The sequence below is a fragment of the Plasmodium gallinaceum genome (assembly GCF_900005855.1).
Source record: "Plasmodium gallinaceum strain 8A genome assembly, contig: PGAL8A_v1_21, whole genome shotgun sequence".
Classification (NCBI taxonomy): domain Eukaryota; phylum Apicomplexa; class Aconoidasida; order Haemosporida; family Plasmodiidae; genus Plasmodium; species Plasmodium gallinaceum.
In genome coordinates this window covers 331,233-352,995 of record NW_021628323.1, presented here as the reverse complement: position 1 = coordinate 352,995, position 21,763 = coordinate 331,233, and the positions used below count along the sequence as shown (strand labels likewise).

The 21,763-nt window shown below is 18.4% G+C and overlaps 4 protein-coding genes across 4 annotated transcripts; 2 read left to right on the top strand and 2 right to left on the bottom strand.

The window, feature by feature from the left end:
- Positions 1-1,723: 1,723 nt before the first annotated feature.
- On the top strand, positions 1,724-3,265 carry PGAL8A_00030100 (SNAP protein (soluble N-ethylmaleimide-sensitive factor attachment protein), putative; the record flags this gene model as incomplete). The annotated part of the gene is made up of 5 exons (XM_028674297.1): positions 1,724-1,871; positions 2,088-2,210; positions 2,344-2,521; positions 2,646-2,724; positions 2,897-3,265. 5 exons carry the CDS (start codon positions 1,724-1,726, stop codon positions 3,263-3,265), a joined length of 897 nt encoding a protein of 298 aa, XP_028530665.1.
- Positions 3,266-4,063: 798 nt separating this feature from the next.
- PGAL8A_00030000 (conserved Plasmodium protein, unknown function) lies at positions 4,064-12,241 on the bottom strand (the record flags this gene model as incomplete). The annotated part of the gene is made up of 1 exon (XM_028674296.1): positions 4,064-12,241. The coding sequence occupies one exon, from the start codon at positions 12,239-12,241 to the stop codon at positions 4,064-4,066; it is 8,178 nt and encodes a 2,725-aa protein (XP_028530664.1).
- A 2,986-nt stretch (positions 12,242-15,227) lies between these two features.
- Positions 15,228-16,061, top strand: SSB (single-stranded DNA-binding protein, putative; the record flags this gene model as incomplete). Its single annotated transcript, XM_028674295.1, has 1 exon — positions 15,228-16,061. One exon carries the CDS (start codon positions 15,228-15,230, stop codon positions 16,059-16,061), a length of 834 nt encoding a protein of 277 aa, XP_028530663.1.
- Positions 16,062-17,296: 1,235 nt separating this feature from the next.
- On the bottom strand, positions 17,297-21,601 carry PRP5 (pre-mRNA-processing ATP-dependent RNA helicase PRP5, putative; the record flags this gene model as incomplete). Its single annotated transcript, XM_028674294.1, has 1 exon — positions 17,297-21,601. One exon carries the CDS (start codon positions 21,599-21,601, stop codon positions 17,297-17,299), a length of 4,305 nt encoding a protein of 1,434 aa, XP_028530662.1.
- Positions 21,602-21,763: the final 162 nt, after the last annotated feature.

The window sequence follows — 21,763 nt, the reverse complement described above, 5'->3', positions numbered from 1 at the left end:
AGCGAAAAAGAATATCAAAGATTATTTAAAAATAAAAAATAATGATATATATATATATATATATATATATATATAATATACCTAAACTAATTGATCAAATGTGATTTTTTTTTTTAAAATAGAAAAACAAAAACAAATTTTTTAATTAAATAAATTATTCATTTTAAAAGTATAATGAAAGTTTATATATACATATATTTTTTTTTTTTTTTTTTTTTTTTTTTTTTGTAAAGATACTTTTTGAATCATATTTTTTCTATTATAAAATTAATATGAACTTAATTTTTTATTTATGTACTTATTTTTCCTTTTTTCAAATTAAACATTTAAAAAAGAATAAAAGTTATTATTAGAATAAAAATGATAAATGAAAAAATAGCAACGTATACATATAAAATAAAAAAAAAATAAAAATGCAATAGATTTTAGAAGTTTAAAGATAAATATAGTGTATATGTTTGCAAAATAAAATAAAAAATAAAAATATCATAAAGAAATATTTATAATGTTCATTTACTAATCATATATATACTATCGGAAATGCAAACACATTTATCTTTTACAAAATTTCAAAAGTTTTTATTATAAATACATAAGATTTATTTTACTTTTTTGTTCTTTTTATATTTCTAATTTGTTTTTAAAAGATATATTATATTCCTAATTTTTTTTAAATAGATTTTCATAAATGTTCCTGAGTAAATTATTCTATTTTCCAATAAAAAAAAAAAAAAAAAAAAAAAAAAAAAAAAAAGACCTGAATATCTCTGAATAATAAATGAAAAAAATGGATTTTGATTTTTATTTAAAAAAAAATTTTCTTCTTTTTTACATTTATTTTTATGTAATTTTACAATTACTATTTTTTATTATTAGAATCTCTTATTCTTAATAATAAAAACTATTTTGTATTACTATTTTAAAACAAAAAAAAAAAAAATTTAAAATAAAATATCAGAATGGTGAATTTAATTTACATTATCTTAGGTTGTGTTCATTGTAATTTAAGTTGATAACTATATAATTCTTATTAATAGGAATTTTATTTTCTTTAAAAAATAAGAAAAGTTTCATTATTTTAATTTTAAATTATGTTTAGAAAATTATTCTAAATTTACATACATATATATATATATTCGTAATATATAAAATACTTTATAGCATACTTTTTTAGTTGATTCATTAGATTTATTTTAAATATATCTTAAATGAAAAAAAGATGATAAATTTATATATTTTTGTAATATTATTTTAATAAAAAATAAAAAGAAAAAATTTTTTATACATAAATTATCTGAAAAATGAAAATGTTTTTATTTTAAAAAGAACAAGAATTTATAGATATATTTACATAATATTAAAAAAAAAAAAAAATATAAAAGTGAAAAATACAAAAAAAGGATGTAAAATAAAAAAAAAAATAAGAAAAATATAACTACTTACATTTCAAAAAGAATGTTAGTGTAAAATATAAAAAAGTATATTAAAATAATATATATTTATAAAGAGAAAAATATATATATATATATATTATCATGTAAATTAAAAAGAAAATAAAGATACATATATATATATATATATAATATAAAAATAAATGATAGATTGTAATTAGGATAAAATTTTATTTTCTATTTATATAATTTTTTATCATTTATTTTTGATAATATTATAATTATATATATATATATATCTTTTTAATCATTATATATGTTCAATTTTGAAAATGGAATACGAAGCAAAAGAACTTGAAAAAAAAGCAGAACAATTGAAGAAGAAAGGTTTTTTTGCTTCTTTTTTTGGAAATGATAATACAGATGAAATTATAAATTGTTATAATATGGCTGCAAATAAATATAAATTATCTCATAAATGTTAAATTTTTTTTATAAATAAATATGAAAATGTATTTAAATATTAATGATTTAATATAACAATATTAATTAATGTGTATTAAATATGAGAAATATTTGTATAATTATGTAAATTTTTTATTATATTTTGATGTGTGTTTTTATTTTATAAAGTTCGATTGAATGTTATTATATATTTATTTATTTATTTATATTATTTCTTAAAATATCTTTTAGGGAAGGAAGCCTGTTCGTGTATTTTAAAAAATGCAAATTTACATAAAAAAAATAATGAAACTAGTTATTGTGCTAATGCATATTTAGAAGCAGGAAACATAGCGAAAAAATATGATAAATTGGGTTAGTAGAGTTTTATTTATTATTAATATGATTATACTTATTAAATATATATATTTATTTTAACATTAGTACTATTATTATTATTATTATTATTATTACATTAATTTATTATTTTTTTTTTTTTTTAATTTAGAAGCTATAAAATATATTGAAGAATCAGTTAATTTGTATGCAACACTTGGACGATTTTCTAATTGTGGAAAATGTGAGAAGAATATCGCAGAAATCTATGAAGATTTATGTGAATATGATAACGCATCTAAATATTATAAAAAAGCAGCATATTATTTTGAAATGGACGAATATTCAAAGTAATAATTAATTACTATAAAAGGAAACAAATAAAATAAATGAGAAAAGAAAAAAAAAATTGCATAAAGTAACTTGTTAATGTTTGAATTTTTTAATATATACTTATTTTTTTTTTTTTTTTAGATCTGTTTATACTCAGTGTATTGTAAAATATGCTGAGTTAAATTCTCAATACAATCATGAATATGAAGAAGCTATATCTGTATAAAAAAAAAAAAAAAAAAAAAAAAAAAAAAAAAAAAAAAAAAAAAAAAAAAAAAAAAAAAAAAAAAAAAAAAAAAAAAAAAAAAAATTTAAAAAAAAAAAAAAAAAAAAAAAAAAAAAAGCACAAATAGTATATAATAATTCATATATATATATATATATTGTTTCAGATATTTGAAAAAGAAGCAGAAAAAGCATTAAAAAGTACACTTTTACAATATGGTGCAAGAGATTATTATATAAAGGCAGGAATATTACATATTGTAATAGGTGATTTAGTTAATGCAAAAATTTCAATAGATAAATATTGTATGAATGATCCACGTTTTTTGAATTCAAGAGAGAAAAAGTTCTTGGATGATATAATTGAAGCAGTTACAGAACAAAATATAGAATACTTTGAGGAAATAGTTCATGAATATGATCGTATAACAAAATTAGACAATTGGAAAGTTCATTTTCTTTATATTATAAAATCAAAATTAAATGTAGAACCCAATGTAGAATTAACAGCAGATGGTGGTGTTGATTTAACTTAACTTTGAAAAAAAAGTGGATCAATATATTTAAGAGGAAAAGGAAAAATTGTGATATTAAGGAAACTTTAAAAAAATAAAAAGTATATAAAATATACATTCAAAAAAAAAAAAAAAAATGATTTATTTAATATATATTTAAAATAAAAAAGATTTTGATGAAGGAATATGCAATAAAATAGTGATTTTTATTTTATTTTATTCTTCTTTATACTGGAATAAAAATATTTATCTTAATGCAAAAGTTCTGATGGTTCCTTTTTTCATCCCATTTTTTCATTTTTAAAAGTCTTTTATAATTTTTCATTTTGTATTTATATAATTTTTTAAAAAAAAATTTGTTTATAATACTTAAAAAATTTTAATTAATATATAATTTTAAAAAATTTATATTTTTTTTTATATATGTTAAAAGTTCACAAAAAAAAATTAAAGAAAAAGCCCAAAGGTGATTTTGTAATATTATATTTTTTCCAAAAAAAAGTGTGAAAAAATAATACAATAAAAAAAAAAAAATTTTAAGAAAAATATACAAAAAAAAAAAAAATAAAAATTTTGCTGCTTTTTTCTTTTTTTTAAAAGATTATAAATCATTATATTTATCTGCTGATTAGCAGTAATGGAAAATAATAAAAAAAGTAGGATTAAAAAATAAAAAATAAATAAAAATATAATAATAAAAACTTATTGTCACAATAAATATACAATTTGAAGTATTAAAAAAAAAAAAAAAAAAATTGAATTAAAACAATTATGTTTTAATTTTTTTTTTTAATATATAATAGAAAAAAATGTCTTTCATTATATGTTTTTAATATAAGTCTTTTCTTTTTGCTTCTCCATTTCATTTTGTTTCAACATTTCTATATAAATCTGTTGCTGTTCCTTTATTTTTAAAAGTCCTTGTTGTATAATTATTTGTTCTTGTAGTTTCTTTTTTAAATCTTCATTGTTTCTTTTGCTACGTATTATTTGCTTTTCGATTTCATCCAGATTTTTGTGTGTTAAATTTGTATAGTTATCACTAACATTACTACTTAAAACTGCATTAGATAATGAATTTTTACTGAAATTATCCATATTTTTATATTTGAGTGATATATCATCTTTTTCTTTATTTATATTATTTTTCTTGTCAATAGTATTTAAATTGTTTTCTTTTTTTTTATCAAAAGAAAAAATTCGTGAAGAATAATTTCCATTTGGTACTGGTGTAGATAGAAAATTTTTATTATTTGTACTACTTAAACGACTATAAGGAGAATTTAAACTTTTTTTTGAGTTTTTTATTAAAGTACTTACTTTTTCTTTTTTATTCTCATTAATAGAAGATGGAATTCTATTCATATAGTAATTGGGATCATAATTTTCTTGAGTATCTATATTATTTTTTGAGTGTTTTGTTTCCGAATTATCACACGTTTTTTCCATAGATGCATTATTTTGTGAAGAGTTCGTATAATTAAGTGAATCATAATTTTTATCTGAATTGTTTACGATTATATCCTTTTTACTTAATAATTTTTCTTGTATTACATTTTTAACCTCTGAATTAATTAAAGGTATTATTTTATTTTCAACTATGTCTTCATATGTTTTTATTATTTTTTCTTTACTGTTTATATCTTTCCTTGTAGGAAATTTGAATATGTTATTATTTTTACATAATGATTCATCTAAATTATCATCTTTTGAATTATCAAAATTGGTTAATTTTATTGAATTATACATATTCTTTTCTAATTTTACATTTAGCAAATCATCTATTTTGTTGATATTTTTTAATTCTTTCTCGTTTACTATAGATTTCTTACAAAAAGGGATTTTATTTTTATTAATATTAACGCTATTATTAGCTTTATTTTTTTCTTCTTTTACTCCATCTTCATCTACTTCTTCTTCTTCCTCTTCTTCTTCATCTTCATCTTCTTCTTCCTCTTCTTCTTCATCTTCATCTTCTTCTTCCTCTTCTTCATCTTCATCTTCTTCTTCCTCTACTTCTTCTTCCTCTACTTCTTCTTCCTCTTCTTCTTCTTCCTCTACTTCTTCTTCCTCTTCTTCTTCTTCACCTTCTTCTTCCTCTTCTTCTTCTTCCTCTACTTCCTCTTCTTCCTCTTCATCTTCCTCTACTTCCTCTTCATCTTCTTCTTCCTCTTCTTCTTCTTCTTCCTCTTCTTCTTCTTCCTCTTCTTCCTCTTCTTCCTCTTCTTCCTCTTCATCTTCTTCTTCCTCTACTTCTTCCTCTTTATTTTCTTCTTCCTTCTCTTCCTTTTTTATCATCATATGTTTCTTTTCTTTTACTTCTTCATATTCATTTACAACTTCACTATTTTTTTCTTCTTCATTATCTTCAATTTTTTCATTTATTCTTTCATTTTCTTTCTCAATTTTTGGATAAATTTCATCATTTATATATAATTTATTATCTTTTTTTCCATCTACTTCATCTATTTTTACATATTTATTTCCATTGACTCCTTGATTATTCTCCTCTATTATATCAAAATTTTGTTCTAAATTTTTATTAATTTTCTGATTTCCTTTAACATTAAAGGCAAAATTTTTTGCATAATTTGATTGATAATTTGAATTTTCATTTTTTAAAATTTGATTATTCAATATATTTTCTTTAACTGGTATATGAAAGCTTTCAAGCTCTTTATAAATTAAATGATCTTTTGTATTTTGTGTAAATAATTCATTTTTATGTAATTTATCTATGGAATTACTTCCACATATTTCTTTATTTATATACATGTTATTTTTATATTCTCCATTTAATTTCGTAATAGGATGTAATTCATTATAAATTATTTGATTGATATTTTTTTCATTAGTATCTTTATTATATAAGATACCTGGATTTTTAAAAATTTCATTAAAAGTTTGTTCCCTTGCATATCCACAGTATATCTCATTAGGCATATTAGTCTGAAAATTACTTTTCTCATATACATTTTGATCATCCATTTGTTTTTCATTTTTTGATAACCTACCTGAATGATTTACAGAAATTCTGTCTGATATATCTGTTGAATATTGATCAGAATATGTTTCATTTTTGTTTTTATCTAAAGTATTTTTATCTATTTTATAATTTTCATTATTGTTATTTTTACATAAAAAATTATCATTGTTACTTATTGTAAAATTATTTTGGTTAATATCATGATAACCAATATTATTATTATTATTATTATTATAAAAAACATTATTATTTACATTTTTTTCAAATAAATTTGAAGCATTATTGTTATTATCATTATTAGCATCATAATATTTTATTTCATTTTGTTTAGTTGGAGAAATGTTATGATAGTTCCTTTTATTAAACAATATATCATTTTCATTACAATAATTTAGATTATTTAGTGAAATATCTTTTAATATATTCTCTTTATCCACATAATTATATTTATTAGAGTTTGTATTACAATTATCCTCAATATAACCTATTTTAACTTCTCCATGTGCTATTTTCTCATTATAATTATTATTTGTTTTTTTATTTGTAAGATTACTAAAATCATTTATATTTAAATTCATCTTACTAGATATCCCATTTTGATATGAATTATATAAATTATTATTGTCACATGGAACTGATGAAAAATTACATGTCTTTCTTTTTTCTAATAAATTAAAATTTGAAATTTGAGAATCAATTTTATAATCAACTAATGCATTATGTCGTGAATTATTTACTGAAAGAAAGCTATTTTTGTTTAATGGAGTAGTTTTACTTCTTTCTTTTTTTTTTGAATTTCTAATAAAAGTCATAGTTGGAGGAATAAAGTTATCTTTAAATACAGGAATAAAATTATTTTTATTATTATTTAGATAATTTAAATTATTTATAGAGTTATATGTGTTAATATTTTGAAAGTTATTTTTTGTAAAAGATGAAATATTTATAATTTTATTTCTGGTATAATTTGAATTCAATCTATTTACTTTATTTTCTAATTTACTTTTATTATTAATTTTTGTTTCATCTTTATTATTACTTTTTCTAAAAAAATTTAGAAATTTACTTGTATAGGATTTTATTGAACTATTGTTTTGTCTAATATTATAACTACTAGATCTATTATATACACAACTACTATTATTTTTACTGTTACTATTGTAATTATTTTTGTGAAGTTTATTATTATTATTGTTGTTATTTTCATTATTATTACTATTATTATTATTATTATTATTGTTGTTGTTGTTGTTGTTATTATTATTATTATTATTATTATTGTTGTTATTTTCATTATTATTACTATTATTATTATTATTATTATTGTTGTTGTTGTTGTTGTTATTATTATTATTATTATTATTATTGTTGTCATTATTATTATTATTATTATTGTTGTCATTATTATTGTTGTTATTATTATTATTACTATTATTATTATTATTATTATTGTTGTCATTATTATTATTATTATTGTTGTCATTATTATTATTATTATTATTATTATTATTATTATTGTTGTCATTATTATTATTATTATTATTATTGTTGTCATTATTATTATTATTATTATTGTTGTCATTATTATTATTGTCATCGTTATTATTATCATCAAAATAATTATTATTATTATTATTAATATTATCATCTATATTTGTTTTTTTATTTTTTACTTGAAAATTATCCTTTTTATTATCACTTATATTTATATTCTTTAAATTATTTGAATAAACATAAATATCTACACAATTACTGGAATGTTTATTTTGTAAAAATTGATTACCTCTATTAGTCATATCATTTATTTTAATGCAATTCAAATTTGGTTTAATACTTTGACAATTTCCAGCATCACATCTTAAATCCTCATAATCGTTTAAAAAGAATTTTCTTTTTGAATGATGACCAGAGGTTTTGTTTACTATGTGACTTGTACATCTATTATTGAAAACATTTTTAGTAATTGCATAATTTAAAGATGTGTTTTCATTTTTATTTTTACTTAGATGCATTTGATTAGAAGTAAAGTTGTTCATAACTATTGAATTTCTTTCTAAATTATTTAATCCACATATGGTATTAGGTTTATAATAATTACAGTCAACTGTTAATGATCTTAAATTTTTTTCTTTTCCTTCTTTAGGTATATTGTTATAATATATATTTTTTTTAATAACATCTTTATTATTTATATTAGAAAAGTTCCTAACTTTGCTTTCACTCAAATTTTTCGAATTATATGGAACTTCTAAATATTTACTTTCAAAATTAAGTGAATTACTATTATGAAGATTATATTCAGAAAATTCATCATTATTAACAAAATTATTGATAGCAAAGTTATTATTATTAGTATTATTACAATTTACAAAAGAATAACAACATTTAGGATTTATATTGAAAAAACCATTTTCTGTATAATTTTTCTTTTTTAAATCATTTTTATTTAAATTATTTTTATTAGAATTACTTTCATTTAGTGCGTAAACTTCTTGGATCTCATAAGAATTAAAATTTTGTCCATTTTTATTTTGAATTTTATCTAATTTAAGTTTTGGTATAAGAATTTTATCTTTTATCTTTACATAATTATCTAAAGATGAAGAAATTTTCTCATTATTTATATTATTATTTAAAGAAAAGCAAGTAAAATTAGATGATTTTCTATTCATTTCTATTATTTTACCATTTTTAAAATCTATATTATCATAAACTGGTTTTACATATTCAATTTTAGAAATTTCATTGTTTTTATTATCCTCTTCATAATTTAAGTCCATATTTTTATTAAAATTTAGATTACAATTTTTATGAAGTATTTCATTTAAATTTTTACATTTCAGAATAGGCATATCATTATGAATTTCTTTAGATACACTATATATATCCTTTTCATTAATGATACTACCTTTTTTAGTTGTATCTGTATTACAACTATATCTTACTTTATTATATTTAGGAGTTTCCTCATTATCTTTATCTTCATTTTTACTTTCATTATATCTTTCACTTATGCAACAAAAATGTTTTAATTTTTGAGAACTATCAAAAGAATCGCTATTATAATATGTCATATCGGATCTTGTACTATCTTCCATGCTATCTTTATTTGAGATTTTATTAGAATTCCTTTTTTTTTGTTTATTTAATTTCTTTTTTTTTGTTTCATTTACTCCTAATTCTTTTTCTTCAGTACAAGAGTTCACTTCATTATTTTCGTCTTCATTACATTGTTTTTTTAGAATAAAGTTATTATAAACACATAATGTTTTAAAGCAATGATTATCTTCTATATCCATTTCGCCTAAATTTTCATTTTTTTCCCTTATGCTATCATTTCTATTACATATATCTTCGTAATTATTGGCATTTTCATCTGTTTTTATTTTTTCTTTTATGCTTAAAGTATCACAATTATCTTCAATACTATTATTTTTTGAATACTGACAAGAAATCTTATTTTTTAATCTATTAAAAAGGGAGTTTTTATCTCTGTTGTTAATATTTGATAAACTACCATCAACATTATTATTATATATGTAATTATCGTTATTGACATTATGTAAATTACTGTTATTAACATTATTACATAAGTTTTGATTTGAATTATTCATGCATTTAACTCTTAAATTTATAGTTTTATGATTATTTAATTCATTATTAAGAAAAGTATTTTCTTGATTATTTTTTAATTTAATACATTTAGAAATATTATCATTGTTTGATCTTATATTTATATAATTATCATTTTCTTTACAATCATTAAACACATTGTTAATATAACCACATAAAATTGGATTTTCTTGGTCTGTTTTTTCTTGTATAATTTCTTTTTTTTTTATGACATCAAATCTTGATTCAACTTTGTTTCCATTATACTCTATAACATTTCCATTTGTCCCATTTATTAATATTTTAAAATTATTGGGAATATTTTCATTCATATAATAAACTTTTTTTCCTTCTAGAATATTCATATTATTATTATTATTATCTTCTGTTCTACCATAAGTTTTTCGTTCTTTAATTTTATCTAAGGGAATTTTTTCTTCTTGTTCTAGAAATTTTTTCGTTTTATAATTTTCTTTAACTACTTTTTTTCCTTCATTATTTATATAATTATTCATATATTTATTATGAAAGTTACAATTCTCATCATTGTTATAATCTTTATTAACGTAAAGAAAATATTTATCATTATTCATTTCTTTATCATCTATTTTATCATAATAATCATTTTTACAACAAAAAATACTATTATATAAATGTATATTTTTATCTTTTGTTAAATTATCATTAGTCAAATGTGTACCAAATTTTTTATTTAAAAAATTATTATTAAATTCATTTTCTTTATTTTTATTATTATATATAACTTTATTTCGACATGATATTTTTGAATAGGAATTTCGAAAATTGTTTTTCATTTGTAATTTTTTTAATTTTTTATTTTCAGAATTACTATAATTTCTTAAATTATTTACCCAAGAGTAATCTTCATTTAGTGAATCTATATTAAATAAGTCAACTTTTTTGTTTAACGAAATATTTTTATTTCTTCCTGCATCTGGACTATTAATTACAAAATTCCATAACTTCTCAAACGCTTGTTCATTTTCACTAATTTCGTTATTATTATTTTGGTTATTTTTATCTATCTCTTCTTTAACATTTTTTGATTTTAATATATTTAATTTATTTATCTTACTCTTTGTTGAGTAATTGCAAGCAGATAATGCTCTCTTGGAAGAATTAATTGTATTTTTTTTATTTTTCTTATTCATTTTTTCACTATAATTTTTTTCTTGTAGTGTTTTATGAGTACTCAAATTTTTAATAAATGAAGAAACAGTGTGTCTTTCAAAATTAGGGATTGTCTTTTTTGTTTTTTTTTCTTCTGAAATTTTCAAATTAGAATACTCATTATCTACACACATTGCTGTTTTTCTTTTTATGTCTATTATATTATTTAAGTTATTTCTATAAGAAAAATCATATAAATTGGTGCATCCTTTTTTATTTTGATCATTTATATTGCTAATTAAAAAGCAATTATGATCATTTATTCTACAATTATGTGGCATCTTATTAACAAATGATTCATCATTTATTACATTGTTATCTTCTTCATTTTTATTTTTTTCTCTTAAACAACATAATAAACTCTCATTTTTATATTCATCACTAACTTTATCCTTTTCATCATCATAATAATAAAAATAATTTTCATTTACACTATTATTATTTGCATAACAACATCCTTCATAATTTATTATTTTTTCATTATCTTTATAATTATTTTGTACATTTCTGTTTTCCATTTTTATATTATCTATATTTATCAATTCTTCTCCTTTATATGTTTTCAAAGAAAATTCTTTAATTTCTATTTTTTCGTTTTTTTTTTCATCATGTTTTTCTGTTTTTTTGAGTTTTCGTGCAGAAACATTTTTTGTATTTTGTACAGAACAAACACGTAAGCTTTCATTATTAATAACTGTATTATTATTATTATTATTATTATTATTTTTATTATTATTTTTTTTTTTTTTTTCATCAAAAACACTTTTAGAGCGAAATGTACTAATATCTCCCTTTTCTTTAGTAATACCACATTTTCTGTTTTTTTTTTTCTTTTCATTGATTTTTTCTTGTAATTTTTTCATATATTCATTTTTCTTTAATAATATTTCATCAGCTGATTTTTGATAAATATAAGGAACATTTTTCCATTTTATACATTGTTTTATTTTTTCTATTTTTTTTATTTCAACATTTAACAGATAAGTTGCTGTTCTTAGTGAGACATTATTTAATTGTTGAATTTCTTTTATAATTTTTTGTGAATTCAGAAAATTATTAATTAACAAATTTTTATCTAAAACATTATTATTATCTTCACTAACAGAATTTGCACAAGCACAACTTTTTGCTCTTTGTCTTTTTTTTTCTTCCTTTATTATCTCCTTTTTATTTTTGACTAATTCTGCTATATTATTATGTATACTCATTTTAAATTTTTACAAATGTATGCATTTATATAAAAAATAATAATTTATTCTTACTTTCCTTATATGTATTCTATTAATAAAAAATTAAATGTTTTTAACATATAAAAAATATGTAATAAAATGGAATTCTTTATAAAAAAATTTTTACACATTAATATTTTATTAAAAAATATTTGCATATCAAACACTTTGAACTTTTACAATATAAACAAAAAAGAATTAAGAGAAAAAATTAAAAAAAAAAAAAAAAAGAATTAAACAAGAAAAAATATAATTATATTTTTTTTTTTTTAACATTTACTTTATAAATCATTTAAAATTATATATTCATATATACATGTAAATATGATTAAAATTTTTTTTTTATAATGGTTGCTACTAATACAAAAAAAAGAACCAATAGATACAATGAGCCCTAAAAAGGATGCTACATATGCATTTTATTTTTTATAAAAAATTATCTTTTAAAACAAAAAAAAAATAATATATTTTCATATTAAATATATATATATATATCTTTTTTTAAATTTTTATTTAAAAATTTCTAAAAAAAAATTTATAAATTGGTTGTATTCTCAAAAAAAAAAAAAAAAAAAAAAAAAAAAAATNGATGCTACATATGCATTTTATTTTTTATAAAAAATTATCTTTTAAAACAAAAAAAAAATAATATATTTTCATATTAAATATATATATATATATCTTTTTTTAAATTTTTATTTAAAAATTTCTAAAAAAAAATTTATAAATTGGTTGTATTCTCAAAAAAAAAAAAAAAAAAAAAAAAAAAAAATACATTATTTTTTGTGCGTATATAGTGAAACGCACTTTTTTTTTTTTTTTTTTTTCTTTTTAAAAATAAAAGTTTAAAAGATCAACATTATAAATGATTAGTATTTTAAATAAGAACATTATAAATAAATAGTATTTTAAATAAATATTAAGAAAAAATTAGCAGAAGATTGGTTATCTTTGAAATTATTTAAATTATGCACATAATTTGTCTTTTTTTTCTAAAGTGTAATTACATATAAAAAAGTGGACTACTGTAAAAATAAAATTAAAAAAGAAAACAAGATAAAAGAAATATAAATATGTATATGCATATATATATTTATTTTTGTAGATATTTAATAAAAGCATAAAAAAGTTTAACAAAAAAAATTATAAAACTTTTTTTACATATTTTTAATATTCATAAAATAGTCTCTTCTTTATATGTATGTAAAATATCACTTTAAGAATTTATTTAATACAAGCATTAGAACAAGATAAATATTCTTTTTTTCTTTTCTTAACTCTTTTTTATTTTAAAAAATATATTTGCACTCCTTTGCAGCTATTTAAAAAAAAAAAAAAATATATATATATATATATATATATATTGTTTCTTTTTGATCTATTCTACTTTTTATTTGTCAAATATAAATTTGAAATTTTTTGTTATACATGAAGAGAACTTATATATTCTAGAAAAAAAAATAGCTTGAAAATATTAAAAAAAGAGAGGTGAAAAAAAAGAAAAAAAAATATTAAGTTACTCTAAAAAAAAAAAAAGTAAATTTTTTATATTATAAATAAGAAAACAATGTATTAAGAAAAAAAATGAAAAAGTAATATACATTGTTAAAATTTAAATGTGTCGATAAAAATAGTAAAGTAAAAAATAAATGAATTTACATAAATAACAAAAAGAAAAAAAATAAATAAATATGTTTAAAATGAATAGAAGTACAAAACATCTATAAAAATCCTATTCTTGTATAAAAAACTAATACAAAATAGAAAAGGATAAATTTATAATTAACATAATAACATGTAACATTACAAAATGATTTAGTATGTATAATAAAAAATATTAAATTTATATCATAAATTAATAATTCTATATAAATATGAATTTTTGAAATATAAATAAAATTTTCTAATTATCAATAAAAATAGCTAATTCGACAACAGTGTGTATAGAAAAAAAAAAAAAAAAAAAAAAAAAAAAAAAAAAGAGAAAGAATTTTTATTAGTGCAGTAATATTTTATAAATCTGAATGTTATATAAAAAATTTAGAAAAATGTATATTTTAGAACGGTTTAAATACACCCTTAAAAGAGTAAAGGTAAAATTAATGAGTAGTCATATCATCATATTACATTAGAAAAATTTTCTTTTTTTAAAGAGAATGTCATATAAAAATGAAAGTATTGCAAAAAAAAATTTTGAGTTTCATATTCTACAAAAAAGAACTTTTAAAAATTAATAAAAAGGGTATACTTAGGTTTTTAGGAAAAAGATAATAATTGTTTAATAAGAGAAATTTTGAATTTTGATCAAAATAAATACAAATTAAAAAAATAAAGATGATATGGAATATTAAGGCTTTTTCTCTAATTTCAAAAATACATGGGGAAAAAAAAAAAAAAAAAAAAAAAAAAAAAAAAAATATATATATATATATATATATTAAATATAAAGGAAATGAATAAGAAACTAATCAAATATATAAATTAACCAATATATACTTAAGTGAATATATATATATAAAATAAATAAGAATATGAATTAAATCTATAAAAAAAAATGAACAAAAATTAAAAAAGGTATTATACAAAAAAAGAAAAACAATTGAAGGAAAATAATATTATCATTTATTTTACTTTTTAAATTTTAACGAACTTTTAAAATAAAATTGATTGTTGTTTTGAACTGCTTTATTTTATTTATTTTAAATGCTTATTCATGAGTAAAATACTTAATAATCAATTTTTTTTTTTTTTTTTTTTTTTTTTTCATAATCCTTTTTATAATCTTTTAATGAAATAAAATATAATTTTAAAGAAAAAAATAATACAAAGAAAAATTATAAATGAAGAAAAATAATGATATAAAATAGAGTTTATTTATAATTAATATATCTATTTTTTTTTTTTCTCCCATCTTTGTATCTTTCAAATTACTACTATATATTTAATATATATACTAGATAAAATAATGAAATTTTTATTTTTGGTAAGTATAATATATTTAAATTATCTTTTAAAACTAAATGGATATACGGGTGTTGTAAAAAATCACAGCTTAAATAATATTTTAAACAAAAGAATAATAAGAAATAAAAAAATTAATTTGATAAAAATTAATTTACAGAATGATTATAACTATGAAAATAAAAAATATTTTAGTAGTAGACCATTTATAAATGAAAAATCTTTAAATAAAATAACATTAATTGGTCGCGTAGGGTGTGAACCAGATATAAAAATTTTAAATGGAGGAGATAAAGTAGCAACATTTAGTTTAGCTACTAATGAATTTTGGAGAGATAGAAATACTAATGAATTAAAATCAAAAACTGATTGGCATAGAATAGTAGTATACGATCAAAATTTAGTAGAATTGGTGGATAAATATTTAAGAAAAGGAAGAAGAGTTTATTTGCAAGGATCATTGCACACTAGAAGATGGTTTGGTAATGATTTAAATAATCAACCAAAGCAAATAACAGAAGTAGTTTTATCATATAATAAAAGTGATTTAATATTTTTAGATGATAGGAGAAATTTTATAAATAGAAATGCTCCTCAAGGACAACCGATTGATAATCAAAATATAAATAATAATGATATAAATCATAATATAAATAATATAAATAATAGTAATGATATTATACCAAACCAAAGTAATTCTAATGGCAATTTAAATAAAAATGATTTTTCAACAAGTTTAGATGAGAATACAGATGATAATTTTGATATGTTAAATGATAACATTGATAAAAATGAAGGGATATATGACAAAATGAATACACAAGAATTTGAGGAATAAAGGAAACGTTTAACTACTTATTTAATATGTTATTTTTAAATATTTATTATAACTTATAAAAAAATGACAAAATGAATAATTTATATATATATATATATATGTATGTGTTTTTTTTAAATTCTACTAATTGTAAAATTCATAAAATTTTGAATTGTTAAATGAACATATACAAATATTAAAATATTTATTATATAACACACATTCATTTAATATAATATTATGTTTTAATGGTTTGATATATATATATATATATGTATATATATATTTATTTATTTATTTATTTTTATTAGTTATTTTAATTATAAATAATCATATATTATATAAAAAATTGATACTTTTCTATGAATTTTTTTATTAACATTCTTTTGTTTTTGTGCTTTTTTCATACTATTATGATGTAAATATATATGTATATTGTATATTTAATTTTTTTTTTTTTTTTTTTTTTTTTTTTTTTTTTTTTTTTTGTCATAATATAAAATATTTTTAAAATTAAAAAAGAACGAATATATATAGATATTTACGCATAATATATTATAGGAAATACTTTAAAAAAAAAAAAGAAAAACTCTTTTTTTTTCTTTTTAAGAATTCTTAAAATTATAAATATCTAATAAAAAAAATAGCTAAATGAAAATTTTTTAAAGTATTTATATTTTTGTGACATATAAAGGTTTTAATAACTTTATAAATTATTAGAATGTAAAAAAATTTAATAGAGTTATAATGTTTTATGAAGTTTTTGGTAAAAATATAAAAGGAATAATGTAAAAACAAAATATATATATATTTTTATGAGAATTATAATGAAAATAGCTAAAAAAACTGTCAAATGAACTTGAAAAAATTCAAAATTGTAAATATATTAAAAAAAAGACAATTCATCAAAAACATATTTATACTATTAATCATGAAGCTTTAATTATATAAATATAGTGTTATTCATAATATAAAAATGAATACATGTAAAGGAAAAATCAAAAAGGAAAAAGGATATAAAAGAAAAGTGATTAAAAGCAAAAAAAATTTTAAAATATGGATAAAGAAAGCTTAAAAAAAAAAAAAAAAATTTAAAATATCTAATAAATTTGCAATGCTATATTTTTTTTGTTTTTTTTTATAATATCGTTATATTAACTATCTTTGTTATTAAATTTAATATTTTTCTTTTTATAATATTAATCTGTCTAAATTTTTTTTTTTTTTTTTTAAAATATCCTTCATTTAAAAAAAAATTAATGAAAAACATTATACCCTGTATTGAGTTTTTGATTTTTTGTATTACATTTTTGCATAAAAACATTAATAAGTGAATTAAATTCATTTCGTGCAATTTGAACTTGATTGTATGTAGATGCTGTAATTTCTATATGTAACTGCTTTACATTAAAAAGAAAAGTATTTTTTTTTGATTGAGAAGGGTTATAATATTGTCCTTTTATTTGACAACTAGCACCTGATATGTCCGAAACCCTTGACAAAACATCACGATGAGAAATTTTTAAGCGAACATGTTGTGGGTAATCATTAATATAAAATTCTTCTAAAATATTATTATCTTCCGTTATATAAGTATGTGGTAAATATGGAGAATATTTTTTCAAATTTTTTGATTTGATCATATTTAAAATCATATTTCTTTGTATACTTTCATTCATGATATCTAATTGATTTTTATTATTAATTAATTTTTTTTTAACATCTTCTTTGATTTTATTAAACATCATTTGTTTTTCTTTCTCATCTTTTATATTTTGAGTTGATTTTAAGGCTTCTTTTTCTGCCATTTTTTCTATTTCTTCTTCTTTGTTATTATCAATATTTTTATTGCTATTCTGTAATGCATCAAAATTGTAATTTTTCATTAATTCAAAAATTTTTTTTGCTTTTAAAGATAGATCCATTTTGTCATTCATTTTTATTCTCTGTATTTCTAATTCTATATTATTTATTTCATTTTGTTGATTAATATTAGATTCACTCATATTTTGTCTTCCAAGATTTCTTTTAGTATTATTAATATTGGCATTATTATTGTAATTATTGTTCATATTATTAAAGTTGCTCTCAGCTTCGTTATCGGATGAATAATAGTCTTTTTGATCTTCATTATTCTCTTCTACTAAACCTAATTCCTTTTTAGCTAACGCTTTATCTATTTGTAATCTAGATTTTTCATTAGGTGTAAATTTATATCCTTTACCTTTATATCCTTTTTTTTTATACTCTATGCTATTGGTATTTGCATATTCTTGAACCATTTTTTCAAGTTCTTGTGGCATATCTATTGTTTTATTTATATAGTAAATATTATTTTTAATTAAATTATAAATATCATATGCTTTTGAATGTTCATTTGGAGAAATAAAAGTATATGCATATCCTATATTATTAGATCTTCCAGTTCTGCCAATCCTATGAATATAATCTTCAATGTGATCTGGGCATTCATAATTTATTACTAGAATAATATTTTTAATATCTATACCTCTTGCCATGACTGATGTAGCGATTAAAATTTTGTTTTGTTCATCTTTAAAATTTTGTAAAGTAAATTCACGGTCTGCCTGATCTTGACCTCCATGAAGAACTAGAGTTTTATAATCATATTTGAATAATTCTAGATACAACAAATCTGCTTCTAATTGTTTGTTAACAAAAATTAAAATTAGACCATAATTAATCCATTCTCCTAATAATTTTAAAAGGCGAAAAATTTTTTTAGATTCTTCCATAACTTCGACAAATTGATAAATGTTATTATTAGTTTTTCCTTTTTCTCCAACAATTATTTCAATAGGCTTGTATAATAATTTTTTCGCCATATTCTGTATATAATTTGGAAAAGTAGCTGAAATCATAGCTGTTTGTTTATCTTTTCTACAATTATTTAAGATACTGTAAATTTGTGTTTCAAAACCTAAGTCTAGTAATCTATCTGCTTCATCTAAAACAACAAAAGAAACTCGATTTAAGTTCGTAACTTTGCAATTACTTATTGTTAATATATCAATAATACGTCCAGGGGTTCCAACTAATATTTCCACACCTCTTTTCAAAGTATTTAATTGTTTTCCTATATTTGAACCACCGTAAACTGCTAAAATGTTTAAGTTGACTGCTTTGCAATATATTTTTGCTTCATTTTTTACTTGTATACTTAACTCTCTTGTAGGAGTTAAAATTAAAGCTATGGGTCCATCATTATTTCTTAAAGGGTGCTGATGTAAAACATGCCTAATTAATGGTAAGAGATAAGATAAAGTTTTTCCACTACCTGTTTCGGCTATTGCTATTATATCTCTTCCACACATTAATGCTGGTATTGTTTGCATTTGAATATTAAACATCTTTTTAAAATTTTTTTTTTCTAATATTGGTAATATTTTTGAAGGTAAACCACATTGATAAAAATATTGAACAGGACGAGGACAATTTTTTCCACGTACTATAATATTTCCATTATTTTTTCTAAACATTTCAACATCACTTTCTTTCATATTTGTTATTTCACTAACTTGTACATATATATTTTTTTTAATAGGTAAATAATCTATTTCCTCATGATTGACTTGTAACAATTTTTTATTAATTTTTTTTAAAGAGTTTGTTTCACAATTAAATTCACTATCATCACTTAATTCATCATTAGACTTATCAGACTCATTTACTTCTTCATCAGAAAATATTATTTTATTTTCTTTTTCTTTACTTTTTTTCATATCCTCTTCTGTTTTTTTCTTCAGTTCTTCAATAAAATGTTTATCGAAAGTTTCACTATCTTCATTAGATATTTCTTTTCTTTCTAAATTATTTTCCGTTTTTTTCTTACAGATACTATCATTATCATTTTTACAATGTTCATCATTGGTACTCTTCTTTTCTATATTCTCTTCTTCATTCCTATCTTCCTTATTCAAGTATTCTTTATTCTTATATTTTTCATTTCCATTTTTCTTATTCATGTAATCTTTATTCTCATTTTCTTCATTTGTATCTTTTTCATTCATGTATTCCTTATTTGTATCTTCTTTATTATCATCTTCTTTATACGCATCTTTTTTATCCTTATCTACATCTATTTTGTCTAATTGATTTTTATTTACTTCTTTTGTATTTACTTTATTTTTATCTTTCTCGTTTTTATCTGAATTTTCAAAATTTTCAAATTTATCTTTGTATAGATTATAACTATTAATTTCATCTAATGTTATAGTTTTATTTACACATACTTTTTCTTCTTCATTGTATTCCATTTCTAATTGCTTCATAAATAATTCTAAAGAATCTTCATTTTCTTCTGGTATGTTCTTATGATCATTTTCATTTGTCACATGATTTTCATTCTTTGAAATATTTTCATCAACTGAAATATTTTTCTCAATCATTATTCTATCATTATTTTTTTGATTTAGCATAAATACATCAATGTCACACTTTTTATTTATATTATTATTATTATTATTAGTAGTATTTAATGTAAATTTAGTGCATTTCGTTATTTTTTCATTACCTTCTTTTTTTATTTTTTCTGCAAATAACTTTAACCTTTCTAATCTACTAAGTTTACTATTTTTATCATCATTTTCTTCTTTATCTTCATTTTTACCTTTTTCCTTTTCATTATCATTTTTAACATTTTCATTTTTTTTTTCTTCTTCTGTTTCTTCTTTATTATGAGTTGATAAATGATCATCATTAATTCTTTTATCTTTCTTCTTTTTTTCACATTTTCTTTTATTATTATTTTTTTCTTTTCCCAAATTGCTATCATCATCTGATACATACTCAATATTTTTTTTATTTTTTTTCTCTTCATGTTTTCTTTTTTTATAATTATTTTCTTTTTTGATACAACTATCATCTGAAGAATAATCATAACTTCTTTTATTTTTATTTCTTTTTTCTTCATATTTCCCTTTTTTATAATTTTTTTCCTTTTCACTTTTTTTTGTTTCATATTTCTCTTTCTCATATTTTTTATTAAGACCACAATTTTCTGTATTATTCGTATGATATTTATTTCTATCATTAGAATAAATATCCGTTTTCTCTGTACAATTTTTATTCGTTAAATTTTTATCTTTTTTATAATCAGTTCCTTTAAATTTCTTATCATTTTTCTTTTCTATATCATCTAATTTTTCTTTTGTTTTCATTTTATTATCTTCTTTTATCATATTTTTTTTATTGCTAATTTTTTCGTCTTTGGAAATTTCATCATTCTTATGATTTCTTTTTTCCTCACAATTTTTATATTTTTTATTATTTTCATCTTTTTTTCTCTTTTCATCTTCATTATAATTTCTTTCCTTTTTTTTTTTAATACTTTTTAAAGATTCATCAGTTTTTCTACTAGAATCTTTCTCTTTAGAAAATTCTTTAAAGCTTCCATTTGTATCTTTTTCTTTTTTAGCCTTTAATTTTTTTTCTATATTTATACTACTTTTTTCATCATTATCATTATGTTCCTTTTCATCTAAACTATATTTACTAATATCATTTTTAATCATTTCTTTAGAATTAGTAAAATCGTTCATATTGTAGACTTTAAATTATTCACATTACTTTTGAAATAAGATATTATATTTGATATAATATAATAAAAAAAAGAAACGAATAAATCAAAACAAAAAAAAAAAAAAAAAAAAAAAAAAAAAAAAATTAAAAAACCCACTTAATTAAAATTTCATTTTCTTGGT